We start from the raw sequence: 26,131 nt of genomic DNA, 5'->3' as shown, positions 1-26,131 counted from the left end.
CTCGTGGGAAGGATACTTGACTTAATTATACCTGTTACTATGCACGTTTGTTAGGATGATTGTTAGGGTGGTATTCCACTTATCCAATTTGTATTGCGTCTCACATTTGCTTTAATGAGAGAGTGAGACGCACTAACATTGGACAAAGAGATGGGAGAGGTGGAATACCAGAATGCCACCCTTAACCTTTTGAACGCCAAACGGCGCATACATTTGCCGTGCCACTGACGCCACGGGGGTAAAATTTAGTTTTGTGAATAAATAATGCCAACCTAAAAGTGGGGTGTTTTTCAGTAGATTTTCATCAAAAAACGATCGACGTCAAATGCCGTCTTTGGCGTCGTTGTCACGATTTTGCGTTGACGTCAATTGCCGTCTGTGGCGTTCAAAAGGTTAAGTTATCTTGGATGCTAAATTTGACACACTTCCCGATTTCCGATCGAGCTGTAAATGTGCATACATATGTAAGTTGGGTGACAATGCAATATGGTACCATCGAGCTGATCTGATGATGGAGACAGGAGGTGGTCGTAGGAACTCTGTGATGAAACAACGCAACCTAATTGTGTTTGGGGTTTTTAGAATTGACTCGATGAGTATTAGTTGCTTGTAGACTCTCGATGAGTATTGTCATAAACTTAGCAAGAGATATATCTGTTTTTTCCGATATAATAAAGTTTTTTTAAATAATAAAATGATGGTGGCAAACAGGAATACGGCCCGCCCGATGGTAAGCGGAAACCGTAGCCCATGGATGCCTGTGACGTCAGCAACAGTGATGTTTTACAATTGTCGCACCTGTCAGCGATGTGAAATTGGGGCCAGGTTGTAAACTTACTATGTTTTTTTACAAACTGAGTTTTATTTTAATTTTAAGAAATTTGTCAACCCTCAGATATAAGAGATCTTATTTATAATCATATGAATGGATCCAAATAAGGATAATAATCTTATAATCAGGAGTAAAAAAGAAAAACAAAAGTATAAACTAATTCACTTTATTTAAAACTATGCTAAATTCACAATAAGAATTATAGAAGATTCGCAAGACAAGAAAATTAAAAACGTACAAAAAAATTAATATTACAAAATCACTTTTAAAAATACTTAGGGGCTATTCATAAATTACGTCATATCAAATTAGGGGGGGGGGTCCGGACAACGGATGATGGTAGCATGACTTAGGAGGAAACGGGGTCATTCGAAGCATGACATGAAGCCGTCAAAAATCGATGACGTAATTTATGGACAGCCCCTTACCGCAAATTAATGTAAACACAAAAAAAAGGGTCAGATATTAATTGAATACACCAACATTAAAATATCACATTTTAAGGAATGTCAACTTTAAAATATAACAACATTATTCGGTGGTAACATTAGTCTTGTATTACCTCGAACGCCCGTGTCAAAAATTTGCCACTGAATGAATAACCTTGAAGTTCCAAATGTTCGAAGGGTTAAGTATACGTTTACTCAGGAATGTCTACTTTTTCATACAATCTAAACCACGTTATTAAGCCTAACTTTTATCATTTCTAACGGCTCATATAGACGATGCGAGAACTCGCATGCGAGTTTCATTACATTGCAGTTTTTAATCGGTCGGTTGAATTGGACGTATCCAACAGTCCGCAATGTAACAAAAATCGCATGCGAGTTCGCGCGCTGTCTAAATCAGCCTTAAGGCACATGACTACATTAATAAGTTTTTCCACACAATTTTAAATTCTAATTACAAATTATCGTACACAAACTAGCAAAAATAGTCTTAAAACATTACAAAGTATACAAATTACAACAGAAACTTCAACTTGTGACCAACAACCATCGGAGAGAATTGGTTACTACGAATCACAGAAGCCGATTGCTTGTCAATAGAAAGAATAAATTTCCCCTTCTCATAATTTCCGAAATCGTTAGTAACTGTCCACAGCTCTGTGTTCAGACCCGGATTTTGATCTTCCAACAGATCGAAAATCAGATTCAAATCCTCTCGCTCCTTAGGTAGGATCTCAGCTGGTATTTTCACCACCATTTTACACACTTCGTCTATTTCTACTGGTGATAATTTCAAGCAATCACGCTCAACGATCTTTGGATCTAAATCGGATGCGTTTTCTGAATGATTCATGGAAATATGTTCAATTAGATTTTTGCTATCCTTAAGTCCCAAAGAGTCATCGATTCTCAAATCGGGGAACTTTCGTTTCAGTTCAGTTTTGAGCTCTTCAAAAGTGAATTCAGTAGATATTTTGACTTCAACTTCTCTTTTTGTTGTGTTAGCTTTCATTAGTTTCTTCTCCTGTTTTTTGCTTAGTTTTTCCATACCGGACAGTGGTTTGAGGAGGGACTGTAAATGACCTAGCTGGAATTGAACAGCATTGTCGCCTACGAAAGAGTTGAAGTCAGTACTTCTGATGACTTGAGCGGAGAGCTTATCAATTTGTAATACTACGTCTAACTTCGCCTTGGCTCGGACTGTGCTTATAATCCTCCAATATTTAGTTCGAAGTCGAGGATTGTTCGATTGAAGAATCGATATGACCTCTTCAGTATCCAAATATGTTTTGACTACCATACTTACAATTCCAACGGCTCCCCTGTATTCGGTAGATTTCAAATTGATTTGCAATTTAGAATTAGCAATGGTTAAAGCTTCGTCGATCCAACAGCGCGAAGCCATGTTTACACAAATAACGAAAATAACGCCGTCAAAAAGGTACATGTCGTGGAATTTAGGCATAGATATTTCATTGATATCACCATCTACAAAGGACTTGTAAACGATACTCTCTAAAGTTTTCTTTATAGCGTGGAAAACGTATTCGTCTACGCGCGATTCCGGATAGATAGTAGGGCCTACGTACAGTTTCAGATCGTCGGCGACTACATCAGAATAGTGATTCGTTCGGATTCTTGTAAGAGGAGAGTTCGACATATCAGCCTCGACTGGCACGTACAATAGTTTCAAAATTTTCTCTTTCACCTCCTTATTCTCGTTTTCATCTTCGTAATCCTGGTTCTCTTCGAAGCAAGAGTCGCGTTTCTGCCTATCGATTATCCTGAAGCTAAGTTTCTCGCCGTCATATTCCGGATCAAAATCCGGGCTTTTGATTATTTCTAGAGACACGGGATCGACGCCGAACTGCCGCTTCTGTTTGCCAGCTACATCAGAATAATACTTCCAGCAATCCGGTTTCAAACCAGGGTATTTCTCTTGAAGCTTTGATATTATTTCAGCAGATTCTACACTGGCAAGTGCTTTTGGCAGTCGCAGAACGACTCTCGTGTATCTAACTAGTGTTTTAATGTCTCTAAATATTAGCTTCCAGCCGGTAGAATTGACGAATTTTGGTAATACCTCTGTCAAGTAATCCTTGGTCTCTAAACTATCACAAATGTATATCACAGCGCCGTTAGACAGGTAAATGTCTTGGAATTTTGGGATGATTAGATTAGCGAAACGCTGTTGTTTCATATCTCTGTGTAAATACTCTTTGAAGAGTTGCTTCAGCCTCCTGATATGCGTGCCTTCGAGTTTGTTCTGTGGGTAACCGTCGAGAGTGATTGCGATTTTCAATTCTGTTTCCACATGAAGGTAGTTCGTTCTTCTGTGGTAAGCGATACCCCGGTTACTATCTATGTTTACATTGCTGTTGCTCCTGATTAGGTTCTCGGTGCTTTCAGCAATAGATTCAGTCTTTTCAGATTCTGCATCTATAGATTCTGAAGCGGGCATTTGCTTGTCCTCATTGGCAACATCTTTACTGTTATTGTTAATTTCCTCCGACCAAATGATCATTTCACTCTTTTCGTTTCTGTAATTAACGTCCTTAAGTTTATTATTCAATACATCGTAATCATTATTTTTCAATTCAGTGATGTTCACTTTATTACCATCTTCTTTATCGGGAAATTCTACAAAATATATTTCTGTTGCGTTCTCATTCTCGTCTTGTTTCTTTACATCGTCATTTTGTGCGTCTTCACCAGACAGAGGTTTTCTTAAACTGCAGTCAGAAATATTTCTGGGTGTATCTTCCCCTCTAAGTTCGTTCAAGAGCTTCACTCTCGACGAAACGCTGTGCAGATCTTCTTTCATATCGGACATTAGACATTCATAGTAAATTTCGGTGTACCCGGTCAGTTCAAACTCCATTTGCGCATAATCTATAACATTTTTAAAGGTGGCGCCTCGAATAATTTCACCAGAAACCCTGTCTATCAGAAACGAAGTGTATTCAACATCATCAAGCCTCTTTTGCGAGTAAATTCTCCACGCATCAGTTTTCAATGTAGGATTGAAATACTGTAACAGTTTGAACGTGTCCTGGGCAGTCGTCGGCCAGGTTGAGCGAGGTATCTTCAGGTAAGCTAGGCATAACCTCTTGATCTTAGACTTGAGCAGAATAAGGTTGGAAGCCATGCGTTCTTGCAGGCCTGGTGAAACCCTGATTATCCAGTTCCTAGTATCAATGTCCCTACAAATGCAGACAAGAGCGCCCCTGTTCAAATAGTAATCTAGGAAGTAAGGTACGGTTTTTAAAAGACCGGCCTTGATTTGCATATCCATAACCTCGGCGATGGATCGTTGAAAGAGTTCCAAATTCCTGAGACGCATTTTTGACTTGGGATAGCCGGCGAGCGCTATGACAATTTTCAACTGGTCTTCTATAATATCTGCATAATCGGTGTTCCTCAACTGTATGAGCCTATACGTCTCGTCCGCTTCATCCTCGCTATCGCTGTAGAAATCAGCGTATTTAACAGTATCGCAGCTACTTTTAGACTTTTTACATCTACGGTTCTTACTAGTACCATCAGTGACTTTGCTATGCTTACTGAACGTGGCCTTACTGCCTACATGACTATCTGTTTTCTGAGTACATTTGCTATCAGACTTATCTGGCGAGTTCTTTTTTCTGGTATCATCGGAGCAGAGTACGCAAGTGGAGGCGGTGGAGGCGACGCCGTCGGAGTCCCAGCACTTCTGCTCGCAACTGCACAGTTCGGGTGAGCTCTGTTGATAAAACACCGATTTTTGGTATGGGTTGTTAACTCTAACCATACCGGACCATGCGAACAAGCGTTCATGCACAGCAAAGCCACTGGGGGTACAAGTCTGATCTGTCGCTGCTGTCATTCTGTCAGAATTCGATGCATTCGGAACGCCACTTCGCCATAACAACCGTAATCCATTAATCACACAAGTCTTTCCAAAACCTCAATATTGTAAAAGATCGGCCATTCCGCTGCTCAAAAGAAGTTGTCGCACCATTTAGGCGGTTATCAACTTATCACACGCGTGCCGAGACTGCGGAGCGGCGTATTAGCGTGCGGCGAACGCACCACCGCACCGGTTTCCTCCGTATCCCCGTCCGAAGCTGTGGTGCACGACGAACCGTGTTTATGCACAAAAATCGGTTCGGTACTACCATAGACTATGCTAAAAATACGGGGGTGCGGGGGACGAGGGGAGCGAGGTCCCGTGCCGTGATTGGTCCGTTCAAAGACACGGACGTCACACACAGACACTTTCGACTCGAAAATAGAGTAAAACTACCGTATGCGTGGCAGAGGGGGTAGAGCTACTATGCTCAGTCTGGAGGATGTCTTGTCTGTGGGTACTACGGAACTCGGTGGCATACCCTGCGGCCAGCGCCGCATCTCCGTCAGAAACCGCGAACCTTCGAGCAACATCGGGAGACGGCATTCGTGCTATTTCCCCTCTGCCGAAGCATAGGCACAACTGTATCTGTGGCGGTGCGTGTTGTGACCCGTCCGTACACAAAAAGAGATCGAGGTGTGCATTTGTCTTTGACGTGTGTCATTTTCTATGTATTTGTGTCGTCATTACAGATTTTATATTATATGTAGTGAGAAGTGCGACTATGTGCACGTTTCCCCCCGCAAAAAATTACAGAAAAATTTGTACGGTAAGATATCGCTTGGGCTCCTCCCGACATGTCGGAAGCCGGTGTTGCTCTAAGGCGCGAACCGTCGTGCGATTCGGCTCACCTTCGCATGGAGACGCGGACAGATTATCAGCTAAAAATTTAAATAAACGTTGTTTGCTTAACAAAAATGTACCTAAAGGTCCTAAAGTGAGCTTAATTACTGATTTTGATTTACTTTTGCTTTAATTTTGCATTTTTCTTTTATTTATAATTTTTCAGTTATTCACACTTCTCAAAATCGAGTGTCTATTAAACAATAGTTGTATGCATATTAATTACTCACCTAATTTTACTACTAAATTTACTACTAAGCCATCGATATCGGTATCGTTATCGCCGATTATTTACTTCATAAATCGGTATCGTATCGGCGAAATCATGTACCGTTACATCCCTAATTTGAACTACACCGCGTATCTATTAAAACGAAAAATCAAATGCCCGGTCGAAATTTCGGTTTCTGTCTCGGCATAAAAAACATGTCTAAAATGTCGGGTTTTGGCCGAAACTAGATCAAAACCTAACATTTTGCTTCGGTTACGGTCGGACATTAGAAATCACACTGCCCAGCATATGTTACGTACCGCACATCCCAACACGTATACATATATAAGAAATAAAATAGTTAGATACATATTCTCCGCACATCCCCAACACGTATTCAAATACACGGTGGCTAAAAAATAACTGCATTTTGGTGCTGGTAACTGGGTTGGTCCCATAGTAAAAGTTGCTCAGTATAATCCCAAAACCTCCCTGGCAATGGGAATGCACTTATTTTTTGGCCACCATGTATAAGAAATAAATGGTATTAGTTATTATTCATACATATTTTGTCCAAAAAAGCTGAAGAAACACATTTTCATGCAAACCGAAGAAAGTAGTAGAATAAATGTTTAACCCGTCGAACGCCCACCATACAACAAATTGATGCAAAGCAATTTGACCCATATTGATTTGTAGTAACACACGTCTGATACTGAGTCGCTACGACCCAAATTGAGGCCCATTATACAGGGAAAAAAATTAGTTAAATTTTAAATATAAATGAATAGAATCAGGCGTTTTCTGCGGAAATCCATATCAATTAAAACCAAAATATTACTTTGATAATCCGTGAAAAGATAACTAAGTACTAACTAATTGACTAGCACGTTATCTTTTCGCGGATTAGCAAAGTAATAGTTTGGTTTTAATTCAGTTAAATTTTAACCAAATAAAAAAATGCAAGGCAGTTCCAATATTAAATAATTGAAATTTAATTATGCTTACACGGGACGAGCCGCCTCGCGAGGAAATTGCCGCGCGAAGCAGCTCTGTCTGTGTAGGCATGCCTCGGGCGAGGCACGTCTTCTCCAAAATATTCGGCGCTTCGGCCGAGAAAGTAGCCGAATTTTAGGGCTCGATTTCGACGATTTAGACGATGCGAGAACTCGCATGCTAGTTTCATTACATTGCGGGTTTTGATCGGTTGGTTGAATTGGACGTAACCAACAGTCCGCAATGTAACTAAAATCGCATGCGAGTTCGCGCGCCGTCTCAATCAGCCCTTAGGCGCTTCGGCCGAGAAAGAGGGGCCGAATATTAGGCGCTTAGGTCGGAGAGGGGCCGAATATTCGGTATTATATTCGGGGCACCTCTATTTGAAAGTTAATACAAAAGTTGAAGGAACTTACCGCATCGCCAGCACCCGCTCCAAAGCTGCCATCGGCATCGTTAACTTCACTCCTGAAAGAAACCATAATATGAACCAAACGAAATCAGGAGTTCCCTATTTAGTGCTGAATAAAAAAAGAAACCGGACTCTTCCACCGAGAGTTCCGTACTTTTTAGTATTTGTTGTTATAGCGGCAACAGAAATACATCATCTGTGAAAATTTCAACTGTCTAGCTATCACGGTTCATGAGATACAGCCTGGTGACGAGCCTAGCTATACACCCTTAGCTGTTTGCAAGAATTTTTTAGAAAGATGATTTTTGTTTCGCTGGCTATGGATGGAATCTTGGTGGCCTCAGATGGCAGCGCGCTGGAGTATCGATCCAGAGGCCGTGAGTTCAAGTCTCACCCAAGACGGTAATTTTTCCACTTTTATATTTATTCTACGCTTAATAGCATCGTTCGCAGAAGTTTCTGCTTTTTAAAAAATAATATAAATGTCAATATATTCTCATCATCATCATCATGATAATGAGTCAATATATTCTACCTCCCGTGAAATTTAAATGTTTCTAAGACACTTAATTATATTTAATATTTTAAGAACGTTGGCTTGTATAGATGTTTGTGAACTCAAGCATACCCCAGAAATTTCTAAATTGCGAAAATAAATGTGGTGTTAGACTCAAGCCAAAACGCCTCATACTTATACTCTGTATCTTTAGGTACTTAAATAAAAGTAAACAAATAATTTGTACTTTTTCAGTTAAAAACATTTATTGATTAACCCAACGCCAATGACCGATATATCCGCACCGCAGGTTCAACGCCAAAGACCGATAATTCGGTCACAGACCACAGAGCAACATAGACCTACGTGCATATGCATAAAGTTCAATTTCAGTTTTGACACTTCGGTGACGTGGCGTCCGAGTGACAGCTTTTGTATTTGACACGGCGTCGAAAAGGTTAACCAACCAAATACAAAACCACCTGGTTCTGTCACTTAACGACCTGACTTTAACCTACATTATTTGATCGTGTAATCATTACATTACATTGTAATGTTTTCATGTACCCTTAACTGGCTTAAGAAGCCTTTTGAGGGTACATTTTGTTTACTCTTTTTTAAATACCGAAAGATACAGACTATAAAGTGTGCCCTACTCATGAAATCCATCAACTTACTTGTCAATGGTGCGGACAACAATTCTGCCATCAGGCAGAAGTTGGCGACTACTGGTACTCTGAAAGAAACAATATGTATTATTTACAGTTTTTATACCCCAGATATTACAATTATAGTCTATCTTCTTCTTCCTCGCGTTATCCCGGCATTTTGCCACGGCTCATGGGAGCCTGGGGTCCGCTTGACAACTAATCCCATGATTTGACGTAGGCGCTAGTTTTTACCTTCCTTCCACCTTCCAACCCAGAGGGGAAACTAGGCCTTATTGGGATTAGTCCGGTTTTCTCGCGATGTTTTCCTTCACCGAAAAGCAACTGGTAAATATTAAATGATATTTCGTACATAAGTTCCGAAAAACTCATTGGTACGAGCCGGGGTTTGAACCCGCGACCTCCGGATTAAAAGTCGCACGCTCTTACCGCTAGGCCACCAGCGCTTTCATAAAATTATAATCTATCATTTGAATAAAAAAACTGGTACTAAAACTTATTGCCCCAAATCAAATTGCAATGAAACGTAATAACCGGCCAAGTGCGAGTCGAACTCGCGCACGAAGGGTTCCGTTCCTTACCATTACGCAAAAAACGGCAAAAAAAACACGTTTGTTGTATGGGAGCCCCACTTAAATGTCTATTTTAATTTGTTTGTAGTATTTGTTGTTATAGCGGCAATAGCAATACATCATCTGTGAAAATTTCAACTGTCTAGCTATCACGGTTTATGAGAGCTAGGTGACACACAGATAGATATTGGAGTCTTAGGGTCCCGTCCTAGTAATAGGGTCCCGTTTTTACCCTGTGGATAAGGAACCCTAAAAACGATCAGTAAACTAACTAAGTTATTTTGTGGTATAGGCAATAGATACCATCTCAGCCAATTACTGTCTAAATGAGGTCATATTAGGTCCTTACCTATGAAATTGGCGTTTTTGTTCATAGATATAAGTCTGATCCTAGTTTTTTTTTTTTTTACAAAAGTACATACACAATTACAATAAAACTACAGTGCACTCAATAAACAACGATTTTACATACAATTAATTGTTATTTTTTATTGTTAAGTGTTCAGAATTAAGCCTTGAAAATAGGTCTTTTCATGTGCTGTCGGTTCGAGTATTAAAATTACTTATATTTTTCTAATGGTACCAATTTTCAAGAAATGGAGATATTGAAAACATACCTTAAAGGTGTCAAAAATTACTGGAAAAATTTTGTTTGGTTTGAATTAGCCATCAAAAAAATATCCGCAAAATTAATTGTATGGAAATTCGTGTTTCGTTGAAATTCTCCGAACAAAACGCCAATTTCATAGGTAATGACCTAATATATAATAAGCTTATTTTATGTGTTACTCACAGACTTCTTCTCCGCCTGCTTGAGCAGCAACATCCGGTGCTTGCACAGGACCTGCGCCTCCTGCAGCTTGAGGTGCTCCAGTTTTAGCTTCTCAAGCTCCAGATTCACGTCTGGCTCCAGGGAGCCGCTCAACACCTGCTGTACAAGTAATTGTAGAGTGTAGAGCACCAACCTATTTTATTTTTTTGCTTATTTAAACTCAAGGAGTGGCGCCGCCTGGAGGAGGCCTATGTCAAAGACAGCCTGACAAAGCAAAATAAACAGAAAAGAAAAGAGTAAAAACATAAATATATACTTTGTATATGTCAGGAATAAAGGCTATTTCAATTCAATTCAATAATAAACTCAAGTAGAAATGACCGCAATGGTAATTTTATTTTAAGAACCGGACCCCTGAAGAAACTAATTGGTGACCCCTGGTGTAGTGTAGAGTGACGGAATATAACATATTTGGAAAACGGTCCATAATAATATATTAAAGAGATAGTTATCCCGTCTCTTATATTCAATTTGGCGCTATTCAAGGCTGTGAGATGTCAATAAAAGTATTACAATTTTTAGCAACAAAACAGACAGAGACATATGTATATACCTAGATATTTTTCTAGCAGGAACAACATTTGTTTAGTGCTTGCCACAATAAAAATATCGACAATCCTGTTATCGATACGTACATACTACTTCAATGACAAGACGTACATACAACCACAGGCTTATATCGGCTACCTACCTAGACGCCGCGTGCCACCGATCTTGTACAAATTTAACGTATTACGTACACTTTTGATCCAATTTATTTTTATAATTTGCAATGAACAGTTCTTTATATAGAGCAGCCTCCATGAAACTTTCAGGGTGTTAATAATTGTCTTTTTTGTTTATCTTGATTGTAGTATAACAAAAAAAGTAACAAAAATATTTAAGGCAGGGGAAGTTTATCTAGTCTAGTTAAGTGTCTGTGTCTACTACAAAATATTCTACTGAAGTCACGTTTTATTTGTTCAGAGTTGGGCATGTTCGCTGACGTACAAATCACTGTACTCGCGGCATGTACTTCATTATAAGTCTGCGAGGAAAACATGCAGTATAGCTATGTAAAAATATTCACATGTCATCCAACTCATCGAAGTACTTAATGATAAAGAGGCAAAATCGTTATATACATTTCATTTAATTCCTCTACTTATTACCAACGTAAAAAAGTAATCAAACTTTTTATATTCATAGACGTTATTCATTAAAAAAGTAAATAATTGACATACAAAGTGACGTTTGCTTATCGATAACAGGACTGTCGATGTTTTTATTTTGTCAATCACTTACAACAATTCGTTCGTGCTAGAAAAATATCTAGGTGTACATATGTAACATACATGTTTATGCCAAGTTTTATATTATTTCAGCTTGTTGTTTTTAAATAAAAGTATAAGCAGATTTTGGCGGAAGATTTGGAAGACTCTTACCACATCATCGTCCACCGAGTCTTCCATGTTGTCACCGTTAGCCAGAGATTCTTGTCTCCTGTGAAAATATTAGACAACTATTAGTACTTTCATCAGAAGATTTCATTCAACAAAATAGAGTAACATGGCAAAGCTTGGAGGAGGCTTTTACCCAAACAGGGACCACAAAAAATTAAAAGAATAATCTTTAAGTAATTTGAAATGAAAAATGTAAAAATTTGTGGAAATAAAAGGCTATATAATAATAATATATAATTGTACTTTCATCTATTGACAATCGATTTATAAAGAACCCGGATAATAGTATGTGCAAAAAGAGAAGAGTCATAGAGAATGTATTCATGTATTGGTTCCCTTATATTCTACAACTCTTCTCTTTAATGGCTCCTCTACACGATGGGCCAACGCCGGCCACTCCAAGGGACGCATTTATGCGTTAGAGGGAGCAAGTGATATTGCTATCTCATTCTACCGCATTGCTGCGTCCCTTGGAGTGGCCGGCGTTGGCCCATCGTGTAGAGGAGCCATAACGATTAAGTGTTAGTCTTTTACTTCTTCCTCGCGTTATCCCGGCATATTGCCACGGCTCATGGGAGCCTGGGGTCCACTTGACAACTAATCCCATGATTTCGATGTAGGCACTAGTTTTTACGCAATTGCCATCTGACCTTAAAACCCAGAGGGGAAACTAGGCCTTATTGGGATTAGTCTGATGTTTTCCTTCACCGAAAAGCAACTGGTAAATATCAAATGATATTTCGTACATAATTTCCGAAAAAACTCATTGGTTTGAACCCACCACCTCCGGATTGAAAGTCTCACACTCTTACCGCTAGGCCACCAGCGATAACTGTGTTAGTAGTAAGTGTTAACGATAGATATATATTCACAAACATATTGGTTTAGTCCCTTGTATTTTTTGGAAGTTGTCATTTTCTCTTTCGGCACAGACTCTAATGTAATTTTTCTTGCTAATCAAAATTTGTCATTTTAGCTGAACAAGACAGATGATCATAGGAAACTAGATAAAATGGCTTGACAGAAAGAATCAAAGAAGTACTTCAAGGCTGTCTCATTCACTCATTCATTCATTGATTGTCGCAGTCATCGAAAACGATGAGGAGGACTATGCCTATAGTATAGATATAAATTGTATTAACATAGGTATTGACTGAGAATCAGAATTATTTATTGCATTATTATGTTGACTAGACGTTCTAGCCGTTAGCGATGGCCACCCGATTGAGCCGGCCGGTACGCGGCCCTAAAAGTGCAAATTTTGGTGAGAATTCAACAACTTATCAATTACGAAGTTATTGATAAGTTGAGTGGATCTCATTTATATTTTTTTTACAATGTTTTTGGATTAATTTAAGTAAATAAAAAGGTACATTATCAAAAATTCTATCATTTCAAAAAATTCCTGACATTTTCGTGTTCCGTCCCCATTCCTGACAAACGGCCAAAATTCCTGACATGTCAGGAAAATTCCTGTCATCTGGTAACCCTAACTAAATCTAACTAAAATATACATCCGCAACGCAATATGTTAAGTACTAATTATACAAAACTGAGAATCTAAAGTGACTGTTATAGTTGTAAAACATTTCTGAACGACAATTTTAGTAATCAACAGTTTACGAATAACACTAACGTACGAATCGTGATAATATGGATCACTTGACTTGATGACTTGACGAGTCTGCTTAGTAAACAAAAAACAATGTGAAACTGTTAACGCATTTGAGTACCCTAGATTCCAGTGTACCTATATAAATAACAAACGCTGTACTTGCGCTTTATAACAATTAAGTTTTGTATCGGACACATGATTAATAATATAAAAGCATGAGGTTGATTCTATTCAAACCGGCATGGGTACTTCAACAGTACAATAATGAATTAACTGCATAAAGTAATTGTTCATGGACTTTCAAATATTCACTGCATCTAGTCAAAACTTTTGTTTATAATAACAGAAACTTACGTTTTGGCCTTATCCATTTCAATAGATTGAAAATACTTCTTTAAAAGCATGGCGCAATAAACAAAGTACTTGTTTCGAAACCTAATCACGGATAAAACACAAAAGCAACTACACACACTTTAAACCACACGTTTACTAAATTTATTACTTACATAGATTCAGCAAAAGTTTCAAATATCACAAAAAAAACGTAGTAACAAAAGTAAGCACAACTTAGCGCTAAGTAGTCACGACGGCCATGTTAGTATAGTACCGGAAATGCAAACTTGCAAAGCGGTAAAGCGCTGCAGCGGGCGAATGACAGAAGCTTTCCGTTATCAGAGTGCTGTAATTGGCCGAAACAGCTAGAGATAATGATGGCGGCGATGAACAAGACGTTCATTGGCCAATTATACTTTTTCATACGTTCAAAAGCGAGACCCACGAAATTATCACAAACAGCCAAAGTGAAAATTAAATGAAACATGTGACAATCACGGAAACCCTTCTACTCTGTACAGTCGCCATCAGATATATCGGAGCGGCCAAGGTGCTCACAAATATCGGAACACGCCTCTATTGTCAGGGCGTTAGAGCGCGTGTTCAGATATTGTGAACACCTTGGCCGCTCCGATATATCTGATGGCGACTGTACGTAACCATCAAACTTACCCAAAGTTACTTTTGCGAACCACTAGAAACGGGGTGTTTACGTCAGTGGCTCGGCGCCGATCCTGTGGAGGCATGCTTTAAAATAAACACTTGTATTTGTCTGCTGAAAATATTTTTATTAAAAAGCAATAAATTACTGCATGTTTTGGTAAACAAACCTTGTGTTGGTCCGGCTGGCAGCGCTGTCGTCGTCTCTAAAGCTATGATCTTCGCGATTGCGCGGGTTAGAGTTGTTACTCCGATATCCCGAGCTGTCTTTCTTGTCGATTGGTCTTTTGTTTTTTGCATTGCTCTGTTAGGAAATAAACTTATTTTAAAGAGCAGTTTATCATGAAATATAGTTTGCCACGATTGCAAGCCGTTTCCGTCAGTAAAAAAAGGCGGCAAATTAAAAAAAAAGTAGGGCCGAAGGCTTGTCCTCCCAAAAATTTGAATTTCGCAGCTTTTTTACTGACAGAATGGTTTACACTTGGCCATTTAAATTCGACCTGTCATTAATTATCTTTTCTGGTACCTATATTAATGCAGCTTTATTAATTAAAACCTCCATACATGTCACCGATAATGGGCTATGTATATACTCAGTGTTGGGCGCAGTTAACTACTATTTGTAATCTAACTACTTATTACGACTAAAAGTAGTTAACTACAAGTAGTCATGACTACATGTAACCTAACTACAATAATCAGGTTACATAAAGTAGTCGTTAATCTGATTACTGTAACCGAGTAGTTATAACTACTGACTACTTTAATACATCCATGTAAAAATCATTTTGATCTTTCTTGTCCTTGACATAAAGACACTTTCTGTGTGAAACTGTATTATGACTGTAAAATAAGGACTATTTTTGATTTTGCACCATGTCATAAAAGTCATCATAGGTGTCGTTTTATAGGTTTCAGGGAGTGCAGAACTCGAAAATGATGACAGTTTTGGAATCCAACATGTCTGCCGTGCACTTTGACATAAAAGTCATGGACGTCGTTTTATAGGTTACAGGGATTGCAGAATTCAAAAATGATGACAGTTTTGGAATCCAACATGTCTGCCGTGCACTTAGACATAAAAGTCGTCATGGGTGTCGTTTTATAGGTTTGAGGGAGTGCCGGTTTCGAAAATGATGACGGTTTTGGAATCCAACATGTCTGACGTGCACTTTGACATAAAAGTCGTCATGGATGTCGTTTTATAGGTTTGAGGGAGTGCCGGTTTCGAAAATGATGACAGTTTTGGAATCCAACATGTCTGCCGTGCACTTTGACATAAAAGTCGTCACGGGTGTCGTTTTATAGGTTTCAGGGAGTGCAGAACTCGAAAATGATGACATTTTTCGAATCCAACATGTCTTCCGTCCACTTTGACATAAAAGTCGTCATGGGGGTCGTTTTATAGGTTTCAGGGAGTGCCGGTTTCGAAAATGATGACGGTTTTGGAATCCAACATGTCTGACGTGCACTGTGACATAAAAGTCATCATGGGTGTCGTTTTATAGGTTTCAGGGAGTGCAGAATTCGAAAATGATGACAGTTTTAGAATCCAACATGTCCGTCGTGCACTTTGACATAAAAGTCGTCATGGGTGTCGTTTTATAGGTTTCACGGAGTGCAGAACTCGAAAATGATGACAGTTTTGGATTCCAACATGTCTGAAACCTATAAAACGACACCCATGACGACTTTTATGTCAAAGTGCACGGCAGACATGTTGGACTCCAAAACTGTCATCATTTTCGAATTCTGCACTCCCTGAAACCTATAAAACGACACTCATGATGACTTTTATGTCAAAGTGCACGGCAGACATGGTGGAAACCAAAACTGTCATTATTTTCGAGTTCTGCACTCCCTGAAACCTTTAAAACGACACCATGACGACTTTTTTGTCAAAGTGCACGGCAGACATGTTGGATTCCAAAACTGTCATCATTTTCGAGTTCTGCACTCCCTGAAACCTATAAAACGACACCCATGACGACTTTTCTGTCAAAGTGCACGGCAGACAAGTTGGAATCCAAAACTGTCATCATTTTCGGAACCGGCACTCCCTGAAACCTATAAAACGACACCCATGACGACTTTTATGTCAAAGTGCACGGCAGACATGTTGGACTCCAAAACTGTCATCATTTTCGAATTCTGCACTCCCTGAAACCTATAAAACGACACTCATGATGACTTTTATGTCAAAGTGCACGGCAGACATGTTGGATTCCAAAACTGTCATCATTTTCGAAACCGGCACTCCCTGAAACCTATAAAACGACACCCATGACGACTTTTATGTCAAAGTGCACGGCAGACATGTTGGATTCCAAAACTGTCATCATTTTCGAGTTCTGCACTCCCTCAAACCTATAAAACGACACCCATGACGACTTTTATGTCAAAGTGCACGGCAGACATGTTGGATTCCAAAACTGTCATCATTTTCGAGTTCTGCACTCCCTGAAACCTATAAAACGACACCTATGACGACTTTTATGTCAAAGTGCACGGCAGACATGTTGGATTCCAAAACTGTCATCATTTTCGAATTCTGCACTCCCTGAAACCTATAAAATGACACCCATTACGACTTTTATGTCAAAGTGCACGGCAGACCTGTTGGAATCCAAAACTGTCATCATTTTCGAATTCTGCACTCCCTGAAACCTATAAAACGACACCCATGACGACTTTTATGTCAAAGTGCACGGCAGACATGTTGGATTCCAAAACTGTCATCATTTTCGAATTCTGCACTCCCTGAAACTTTTAAAACGACACCCATGACGACTTTTATGTAAAAGTGCACGGTAGACATCTTGGATTCCAAAACAGTCACCATTTTCGAAATCTGCGCCCCCTAAAACCTATAAAACGACATCCATGATGACTTTTATGATAAATTGCATGACCGCCATCTTGGATTCTATAATAACCATAATTTTATCGAAATATGTATTCCCGAAAACCTTTAAAACAATATCCATGACAACTTTTATGCAAAGTGCATGGCCGCCATCTTGGATTAAAAAATGATCATCATTTTTGAAATCTGCACTCCCTGAAACCTATTAGGAATCAATTACGAAATGCCAATCTCTGCTGAAATTCTCTGATAGATAAGTAGTTAGAAAAAGTAATCACGTAACCGTGATTGCAACTACAATTAGTAGTTAGTAATCAAAAATATTAACTACTTTTAACGGTTACTTCTTGTAATCAATAATCACGATTACTAACTACAAAATGTAGTTGTAGTTAGTAATCAGTAGTTAGATTACATTTTGCCCAACACTGTATATACTTACCTACTCTTTGGGTTGGCTACTGTCAAAGGCTTTCATAGATGGCGCCATCATAGGTTTTACCTGTCTCTAGTTTTGATTATGAGATTTGGCTTAAAGGACTAGCATCCAGGCTATAAACTTGCAAAAAAACAAGAATTTGACACTATTCGTAGGATTGGGTTTGTTTGGGTCGGGATCGGGATTGGGTTGGGCGGTTGGATCAAAGAGAATATAACCACTATTGGATAGGGTATAATTCAAAAAATGTTTTATTAGCTTTTATTTGCAATGTTTGTATGTATGTTCGTGTTTAATCTTGCAAGCTAAATTAGACCTACTTACTTCCCATTATTCTATTGTACTGAAACCACTGAAACTTCATATACAGGGTGATTCAGGAGACGTGAGCAGGACTAACACTGGGCATTTCGTAAATTATAAGCAACTGTTTCGTATCAGTATTAGTGAGATTAACGTTAATTTTTTAGTATTGTGAAAAAAAAAGTTATTGATTTATTTACGACATGCATGGTCACCCTAAAATTACAATACTAAACTACCGATACTCTGTGTCAAATTTAATGTCATCACTGTCATCACGGCTGGTTACTTTTGAAAACGCGTATCTCACTCAAGTTTGACAGTTATTTTCTTCGTAATCATAACGCTGTCATTACGGTTAAAGAGTTTTTATGTTCAGCGATTAGGTCTTGTAGGGTGACCATGATTGTAGAGAATTAAACTAGCCCTCACTAAAAAGTTAAAAAATAGGAAAAACTGTGGTTGTTTCGCCTAAGTACGACGGTGATCGATCAATTATCAGTTACTGAGTGTGCAGGATTAGTCCTGCTCACGTCTCATGAATCATCCTGTATGTATTTAAGTTGGGTGACAACGCGATAGTAGCAGGGTTTATGCGTCGTTGGACTAAAAGTAAATATGGCGATGTATAAAAATGTCTACTTGCATAAGTTCGTGCGTATATAATTTCGACGAAGTATAAAAATGTGCATCTGTACATTAGACCAAATATAAATATGTTGCGGCACTAGACTAAAAGTAAATATGACGATGTATAAAAATGTCCACTTACATAAGTTCGGGCGTATATAATTTCGACGAAGTATAAAAATGTGCATCTGTACATTAGACCAAATATAAATATGTTGCGGCACTAGACTAAAAGTAAATATGACGATGTATAAAAATGTCCACTTACATAAGTTCGGGCGTATATAATTTTGACGAAGTTCTCAGTTTTTTTTTTATAATTTATAGATAAATGTTTGTCTGTTTAGAATTCAGCTTGTTTGTTGATCGCTTATCTATTAGCTTGTTCATATTTATTGAATATTATTCGTTTTAATTTAAGAACTAGATGTTACGAGGGGATGAATTTGTTCCGTATATGTATTATTATAATCCTGGACCTATGTAAAGAAAGTAGTCATTTTTATATTCCGACTTGATAAGACTTAGACATTTGTATACTTTGAAAGTAGTCATTTTTATATTCCGACTTGATAAGACTTAAACATTTTGAAGTATTGGCTTTCTAATACTCGGACCAATTTTTATTTTATATGTAGACATTTTTATACATCGCCATATTTACTTTTAGTCCAACGACGCATAAACCGATCAGATCAGGATCAGGAGGTATCCTGATTGTATTTGAGTTTGTTAGAATTATCTCGATGAGTATTAGTGGCTTGTAGAAAGAAAAGTACAGTCAGCAATAAAACAAAACCTTGTATGAAAAACGAAAATTTTGAAAAAAAAAAAGCGTTTTGTGTATTTACCTTATGAGCAACGTTGATATTGAGCCGCAGAGGCTCCGTTCTATTCAGCTTCATCATAGCAAACTTTGCTTCCCTGTGAACGTAATTTTATTTAAGACAACTGGGGGAAATGCCTGATTTGATAAAAAGCGAGTTATCAAACTGATGAATTAACAGTATATTTTTTTATACTTCGTGTGTGGCAAACAAGCATACGGTCCGCCTGATGGTAAGCAGTCTTCGTAGCCTATGGATGCTATTTACATTTCTAATACCATAGAGTAAATACAGGTAAAGAGAGTCACTCCATACATCAGCTTTCTTACCAAAACGCGAGTTATTTCGTAATCGCCATCTAACGTCAAGTAGTGGAACTTTAAGTACCCAAGGGCCCAACGTTTTCTGTTCTCTTTCACGGCGCAGCAACTAGTATAATTTCTCTCTCCTCGCTCTTTTAAAAATGCCGTTTGTCAAAAAAGGACAACCATACTGTTGACAAGGTGGACTTCAAATCAAGTGTTGCCTTTCTTGATGCGCCCAGGCTGTGTATGTGTGCGTAAAAGCGTATATGTGTGCTCTTTTAGGGATGTAAAAAGTCGATTTTAATCATGTTATATATCGATAAACGCTACACAGCGGAACGAAATAGCGATTAATTGAAGCTTCAATATCTTCGTTAAACATAAACATAATTGAAATGCTAATGGATAATTAATATATTATAATGTAATAAAATAATTCAATTATTGCGGAACACATATTTTAGTAGGTATTTATGTATTTTAATTAAATATCTGGACTTTCCCTTGGTTCCCTGCTGGCTGCTGGGGCGTGACGATAAAATTGTGATCTGATAACCACAATAAAGAATAAAATCGTTTTTGTTCATTTTAGGTACTTATTGTTAAACCTTTGAAGTAAAATTAAAATTGCAAGAAATGTCGATAGTTTATCGATATGAGTTTATCGACATGGTTACAGCAAGGTTAATCGTACACTAAACATAAGTGGCAACAGTGACAGCTCGCTGAGACGGGATCTCTATATATTAAATCTATGTAAGTACCCCTATTTGACACATGTCACAAGTGTCGCTAATGACGAAAAATGTACTATTAAAACAATTTACCCACTAATATTATAAGCAGAATGAGTTGAAAATAGACTTCCAGTTAATCCGGTTATAATATAATATGGCTGCTATTTAACTGATCACCAGATTTAGTAAAATTTAATACCAAAAAAATCTATTTTACCACCCTAAAATAATGAATGATCACCAAAATTATAACACCATTTTAATGTGAAATGATTACCAATTGTATTACATTTTACTATCCTTTTATAGGAAATGACACCAAACTAATCATTATTAACCCAAAAATTGAAAATGATTACCAAATTTCAAACCCCATTTTAATGTGAAATGATAACCAAATTTTTACATCTTGCTATCCTATTAAAGAAAATGACACAAAAATAATCATTGTAAACCCAAAAATAGTAGATGACCTCCAAAATTAGAACTCCATTTTAATGTAAAATTATAACCTAATTTTTAAATCTTGCTATCCTATTAAAGCAAATTACTCCAAAATAATCATTGTAAACCCAAAAATAGTAAATGACCACCAAAATTGTAACCACATTTTTATTAAAAATGTGCAAATATTTAATATAATACTATTAAGTTAACTAATCCACTTCGTCACCTTTTTCTAGTAGCATTTTATTTCTGTAACAGTCGCAGTTCTAACCTAACCTAACCCACTTTTCTAGTAGCATTTCGTTTCTGTAAGGGTCGCAGTTCTAACCTAACCTAACCCACTTTTCTAGTAGCATTTCGTTTCTGTAAGGGTCGCAGTTCAAACCTAATCTAACCCACTTTTCTAGTAGGATTTCTTTTCTGCAAGGGTCGCAGTTCAAACCTAACCTAACCTACTTTTCTAGTGGCATTTATTTTCTGTATGGGTCGAGTTCAAACCTAACCTAACCCACTTTTCTAGTAGCATTTCTTTTCTGTAAGGGTCGCAGTTCAAACCTAACCTAACCCACTTTTCCAGTAGCATTTCATTTCTGTAAGGGTCGCAGTTCAAACCTAACCTAACCCATTTTTCTAGTAGCATTTGGTTTCTGTAAGGGTCGCAATTCAAACCTAACCTAACCCACTTTTCTGATAGCATTTCTTTTCTGTAAGGGTCGCAGTTCAAACCTAACCTAACCCACTTTTCTAGTAGCATTTCGTTTCTGTATGGGTCGCAGTTGAAACCTAACCTAACCCACTTTTCTAGTAGCATTCCGGTTCTGTGAGGATCGCAGTTTTAACCTAACCTAACGCACTTTTATAGTAGCATTTCGTTTCTGTAAAGGTCGCAGTTCAAACCTAACCTAACCTACTTTTATAGTACCATTTCGTTTCTGTAAGGGTCGCAGTGCTAACCTAACCTAACCCACTTAACTGATAGCAGTTTAACTTACTTTTCTAGTAGCATAACGAAATGCTACTAGAAAAGTAGGTTAGGTTAGGTAGGTATGCGGTCTGGGGTACGGGGGGTTGAGTAAAGTAGAAGTAAAGTAAAGTAAAATTCTATTTTTGAAATCTGGCAATTACATAATATATCAATTTTGTGGATCACACTAGGCTAAGCCTGTCCCGTGACTCCACGTTTACGCATTATGTTAAGAGCAATTAAGCGGGAGGGGCTAGTAATTTTGGCATCAGTTTACTTTATTTGGTAATATGCATACATTTTTTGGTAATCATAGTGGTTTATTTAGGTGAAAATATCGCATTAATTTGGTCTTCAAGATTTGGTGATCATTACTGATTTTTGGTGGTCGTTCAATATATTTGGTATTTGAATACAATTTGAAGGGCAGTCGTAATTAAAACGGTGGTACTTTTGTATTTTTAGGCCTTATTTTTTTGTTGTTCAGTATTTTTTTTTGGTAAGCATGATTTTTTTATTTAGGGTACCAAAGTATTTTTTGGTGGTCATTATATTTGTAGCCATATAATATTAGCTGAAAATTGTTGAGCATTAGAGTTTTCGAATGCCGCGACATCTATTATCAACTAGCAGTACTGATACATTCCGTTACTTGATGCTAGATGTCGACTACGAAATAACTCGCGTTTTGGTAAGAAAACTGATGTATGGAGTGACCACTCTTTCCTTACTTATACACGGTGTTTCATGACCCACTGAAAACCTAAAAACAGTTTGTTCAGAGTCGACAGGAGAATTGATTGCGCTATATTTTAGTGGGAGTATTTTTTTAAATATTTTTGAAGTGAAAACTTCTTTAGCGGCGCTGAGCACTTTTTGAGGTGGGAAAAAAATGATAAACTCGAGAGAGCGTAACGCGTAACGCGCTGACGTCATGTGTGACGGATAATGTTATTCACCAAAGAACTTTAGTCATAACGTATCATCATCAGGTCAATTATTTAAAACTGGACTTTTATATTAAGCAATAAAGCTCAATGTTCTAATCTTGTACGGGCTGAAATACGAGGATCTCACAGTTACATTCTAATTTTATATCACTCCAATATAATTCAATAAAGCTACATCTTGATGAAATCGCTAATAAAAGTGGACTCTAGTACTGGTGAATAAAACTCAAAATATCATGACCAAATATATTTAGATGCGAGGTCTGCAAGGTAACTTTACAATTTCTATTCGAATTTTCATTTCATAGACTAGCAATTTCGGAACTAAAGTTTTTCAATAGAAAGGAGGATGGGTCAATTATACATAGTGCTGCTGATATTTTGGACTAGTCATTGAGTTTCCACTTCTGTCGGCACTCCCGGAGTGCAACCGTTGTTTTTTCATTATTTTCACATGCCCAGTCTACAAGTTTGCAATGCAACAATATCAGTATTTGACACGTTTTGTCAATTAGCAACACCCTTAATTGGCCATTGGTAAACCTTATCTCGTTGCAGTAAGGTATGCAAATGGTCAGTTAACAGTGTTTACGATGGTAGCTAGCAATTGTTCTACGTCACTCAAACGACAAAGCATCTTGTGTAGAATTACCAATCGAATAGAATTTTTAAGAAAACTAAACAACGAATATTTTTAGGGTTCCGTACCGCAAAAGGAAAAAACGGAACCCTTATAGGATCGTGCGTCTGTCTGTCTGTCTGTCTGTCCGTCTGTCACAGCCCATTTTCTCCTAAAGTACTGGACCAATTAAGTTGAAATTTGGTACACATATGTAAATTCATGAATCATGATCCAAAGACGGAAATCTTACATAAACAAATGAATTTTAAACTTTTGGGGGGTAAATGAAAAAATTAAAAAATTATGTTTTTTAAACTATATCGTGTTACATATCAAATGAAAGAGCTCATTATGATAATCTCAAATACATTGTTATAAATTGGGTAATGTACGGAACCCTTGGAACGCGAGTCCGACTCGCGCTTGGCCGGTTTTTCAAATAATTATCAGATTAAAGAATAAATATACCCAAGATAAGTTCAAAATAAAAAAAAAACATGTTGGGGTGTCTCAGGTTTTCAGTGGCTCAAATAACACCGTGTATAATTATGGTTCTAACTTGTTCAAAATCCATCCACATACCCTGGCGTCTCAAACGCCACCAACGCGTATCTCTTGTCCGGGATCCTGCTGACGAAGACCTCGGTGAGCTGGCCATATTTAGAGAAGGCGGTGGACAGCCCATCGTCGCTGAGCCCGTTCGGGATGTTGGTTATGTAGAGCCGGCAGTGGTCCAGATTCACGAAACCACTGCAAAGGAGTTATATTCGATATTAAACTTTCGTGAGACATGTTTTAAATTGTTTATACGACAACGGTTTCACTCACTTGAATACACACTCGAGCACTCGAGCCTGAGGAAGGACCCCCGACAGGCCCGAAACCTTGAAGGGATAAGTTCGCCTTTGTACTAATGACGAATGTTATTTTTCCTGTTTTGTTTTGATTTTTGTACAATAAAGTGTTTTACTACTACTACTACATGTCGCCAATAGCGACTAAAAATTCAAGTGAGGAGTTATATTAATATTAAATACTAGTTTTTGCGACCACAGAATAAATAATAGTACTAAACTGAAAATCGTAGTTCAAGACCAAAAAAGTAAGACAATGTTGCCAATTTTTTACTAGCGCATCTTGTATTTATGTAAAAATAAGTACTTTTTTAAATCGTGGGAGTAAAATTACCAATAAATAAATTACCTCAGCGTATTTATTTATATAAAAGGAATTTACTATTTTACAAACAAGTTATTGCAGTGACAACATTGTCTTACTTTTTTTGGTCTAGAACTACGATTTTCAGTTTAGGTACAGAAGGTTCACGCCACGACATTGCGCGCCAGGCTTCGGCTAAGGCAACAACCATAGGTTGAAACGAGACACAGCGATCGGACCTTTCATTCCCACCTATGGTTTTCGCCTTAGCCGAAAGCAGTCGCGCAATGTCATGGCCAGGCCATCACTGTCTAACAAAACGCGTCTATTACGAAAGATATGACCGCTAAGTGGCGCAAGCGCGAGCAGGCGTCCTTTCCGTAGCGGTGCGTGGCAACTACTATGACTAGACATAAGACACCAAAATTGGTGTGGGCCGCATGTACTTGTAGCGACGCGACCAAATCGCGGAGTGAGGCACGTCTGCCGCGACTCCGTCTGCGTGGAATTAGTCTTTTTTATTCAATCTGCTTTTTATTAAATACATTTTAACTAAGGCAGACCACAGGGGTTTCTGTGTCTGACCTACCTCTTATATTTAGGTGAGCAAGACCTATTAAAACATAAAACATTATTACAAATTATTTATAAACAGATTTATTTCTGCTCCTGGTAAAGTTAATGTAGTAGAGACCGTCTACGCAAATTTTGCACCAACTTCTCATTATAAACAATTAAACATCATACTCTCATAGAAATATGAACCCGTTACATTGCAATGGGTGTTTTTAATTTTTTTTATTTATATGAAGTTGAAGCGCCTGTGGCAGCAAGCAGGAGTGGCCGAGTGGACGATGACGTCTGACTTTCAATCCGGAGGTCGCGGGTTCAAATCCTGGCTCGTACCAATGAGTTTTTCGGAACTTATGTACGAAATATCATTTGATATTTGCCACTAGCTTTTCGGTGAAAGAAAACATTGAACCTGCATACATCTGTGAAGAAATTCAACGGTGTATGTGAAGTCCCCAATCTGAAATGGGCTACCATGGGGACTATAGCCCAAGCCCTCTCATGCATGAGAGGATGCCTGTGCCCAGCTGTGGGACGTAAATAGGCTGCGTTATTTTCATTTTTTTTTTATATATGAAGTTATGTTATTACCTGCCACTCTCGTCAGCATTCTGAGGATCATAACTTGAGTTGTCGTAGTCCTCCCTCATCGGGTCCCAGTCCTGATTGTAACCTCTACTCCGAGTTGTCATTGTGCTGTACAGAGAAATATATAATTACTAGCGACCCGCCCCGGCTTCGCACGGGTTACACCAAACCTTAACAAAAAACACTTAAACCTCCATCAACAATCACTCTATTGATGGGTGAAAACCGCATGAAAATCCGTATAATAGTTTTACACAAACAGACAGATGCAATGGGGAACTTTGTTTTATAAGGTGTAGTGATGTACCATCAGGGGTTTTGCATGAAAATTATTTAAAATTTTCCCATGAAACCAAAGTTACATAAAATATAGCACGGTTAAATAATTTACTTGAAGTCAGTAAACTTAGACCAAGCTAAGTTAGTAGCGATTAGCCAACTTGGTCTAACTCTAAGTATAAAGTAAGAGTAA

General features: G+C 38.0%; 1 protein-coding gene across 3 annotated transcripts; it reads right to left on the bottom strand.

Moving 5' to 3' along the window:
• Positions 1 to 1,163: 1,163 nt before the first annotated feature.
• LOC134802309 (uncharacterized) lies at positions 1,164 to 25,784 on the bottom strand. 3 transcript variants are annotated; one of them, XM_063774895.1, is made up of 11 exons: positions 25,663 to 25,784; positions 25,088 to 25,111; positions 23,923 to 24,090; positions 19,340 to 19,412; positions 14,421 to 14,554; positions 14,263 to 14,337; positions 11,625 to 11,682; positions 10,162 to 10,299; positions 8,806 to 8,864; positions 7,637 to 7,688; positions 1,164 to 5,023 (listed from the first exon to the last, which is right to left on the bottom strand). In XM_063774895.1, exons 1-11 carry the CDS (start codon positions 25,761 to 25,763, stop codon positions 1,796 to 1,798), a joined length of 4,110 nt encoding a protein of 1,369 aa, XP_063630965.1. In that variant the 5' UTR covers positions 25,764 to 25,784; the 3' UTR covers positions 1,164 to 1,795. The 3 variants fall into 3 exon arrangements, with proteins under 3 accessions (XP_063630965.1, XP_063630967.1, XP_063630968.1); XM_063774897.1 differs by lacking the exons at positions 14,263 to 14,337; positions 14,421 to 14,554; positions 19,340 to 19,412; ... (1 more) ...; positions 25,088 to 25,111; positions 25,663 to 25,784 and adding an exon at positions 13,612 to 13,743 and having other exon boundaries at positions 1,165 to 5,023; XM_063774898.1 differs by lacking the exons at positions 14,263 to 14,337; positions 14,421 to 14,554; positions 19,340 to 19,412; ... (1 more) ...; positions 25,088 to 25,111; positions 25,663 to 25,784 and adding an exon at positions 13,764 to 14,048 and having other exon boundaries at positions 1,166 to 5,023.
• Positions 25,785 to 26,131: the final 347 nt, after the last annotated feature.

Source organism: Cydia splendana, chromosome 24 (genome assembly GCF_910591565.1).
Source record: "Cydia splendana chromosome 24, ilCydSple1.2, whole genome shotgun sequence".
Taxonomy (NCBI): Eukaryota; Metazoa; Arthropoda; class Insecta; order Lepidoptera; family Tortricidae; genus Cydia; species Cydia splendana.
The sequence above is the reverse complement of the archived record's forward strand: the minus strand, read 5'-3'. Positions and strand labels throughout refer to the sequence as shown.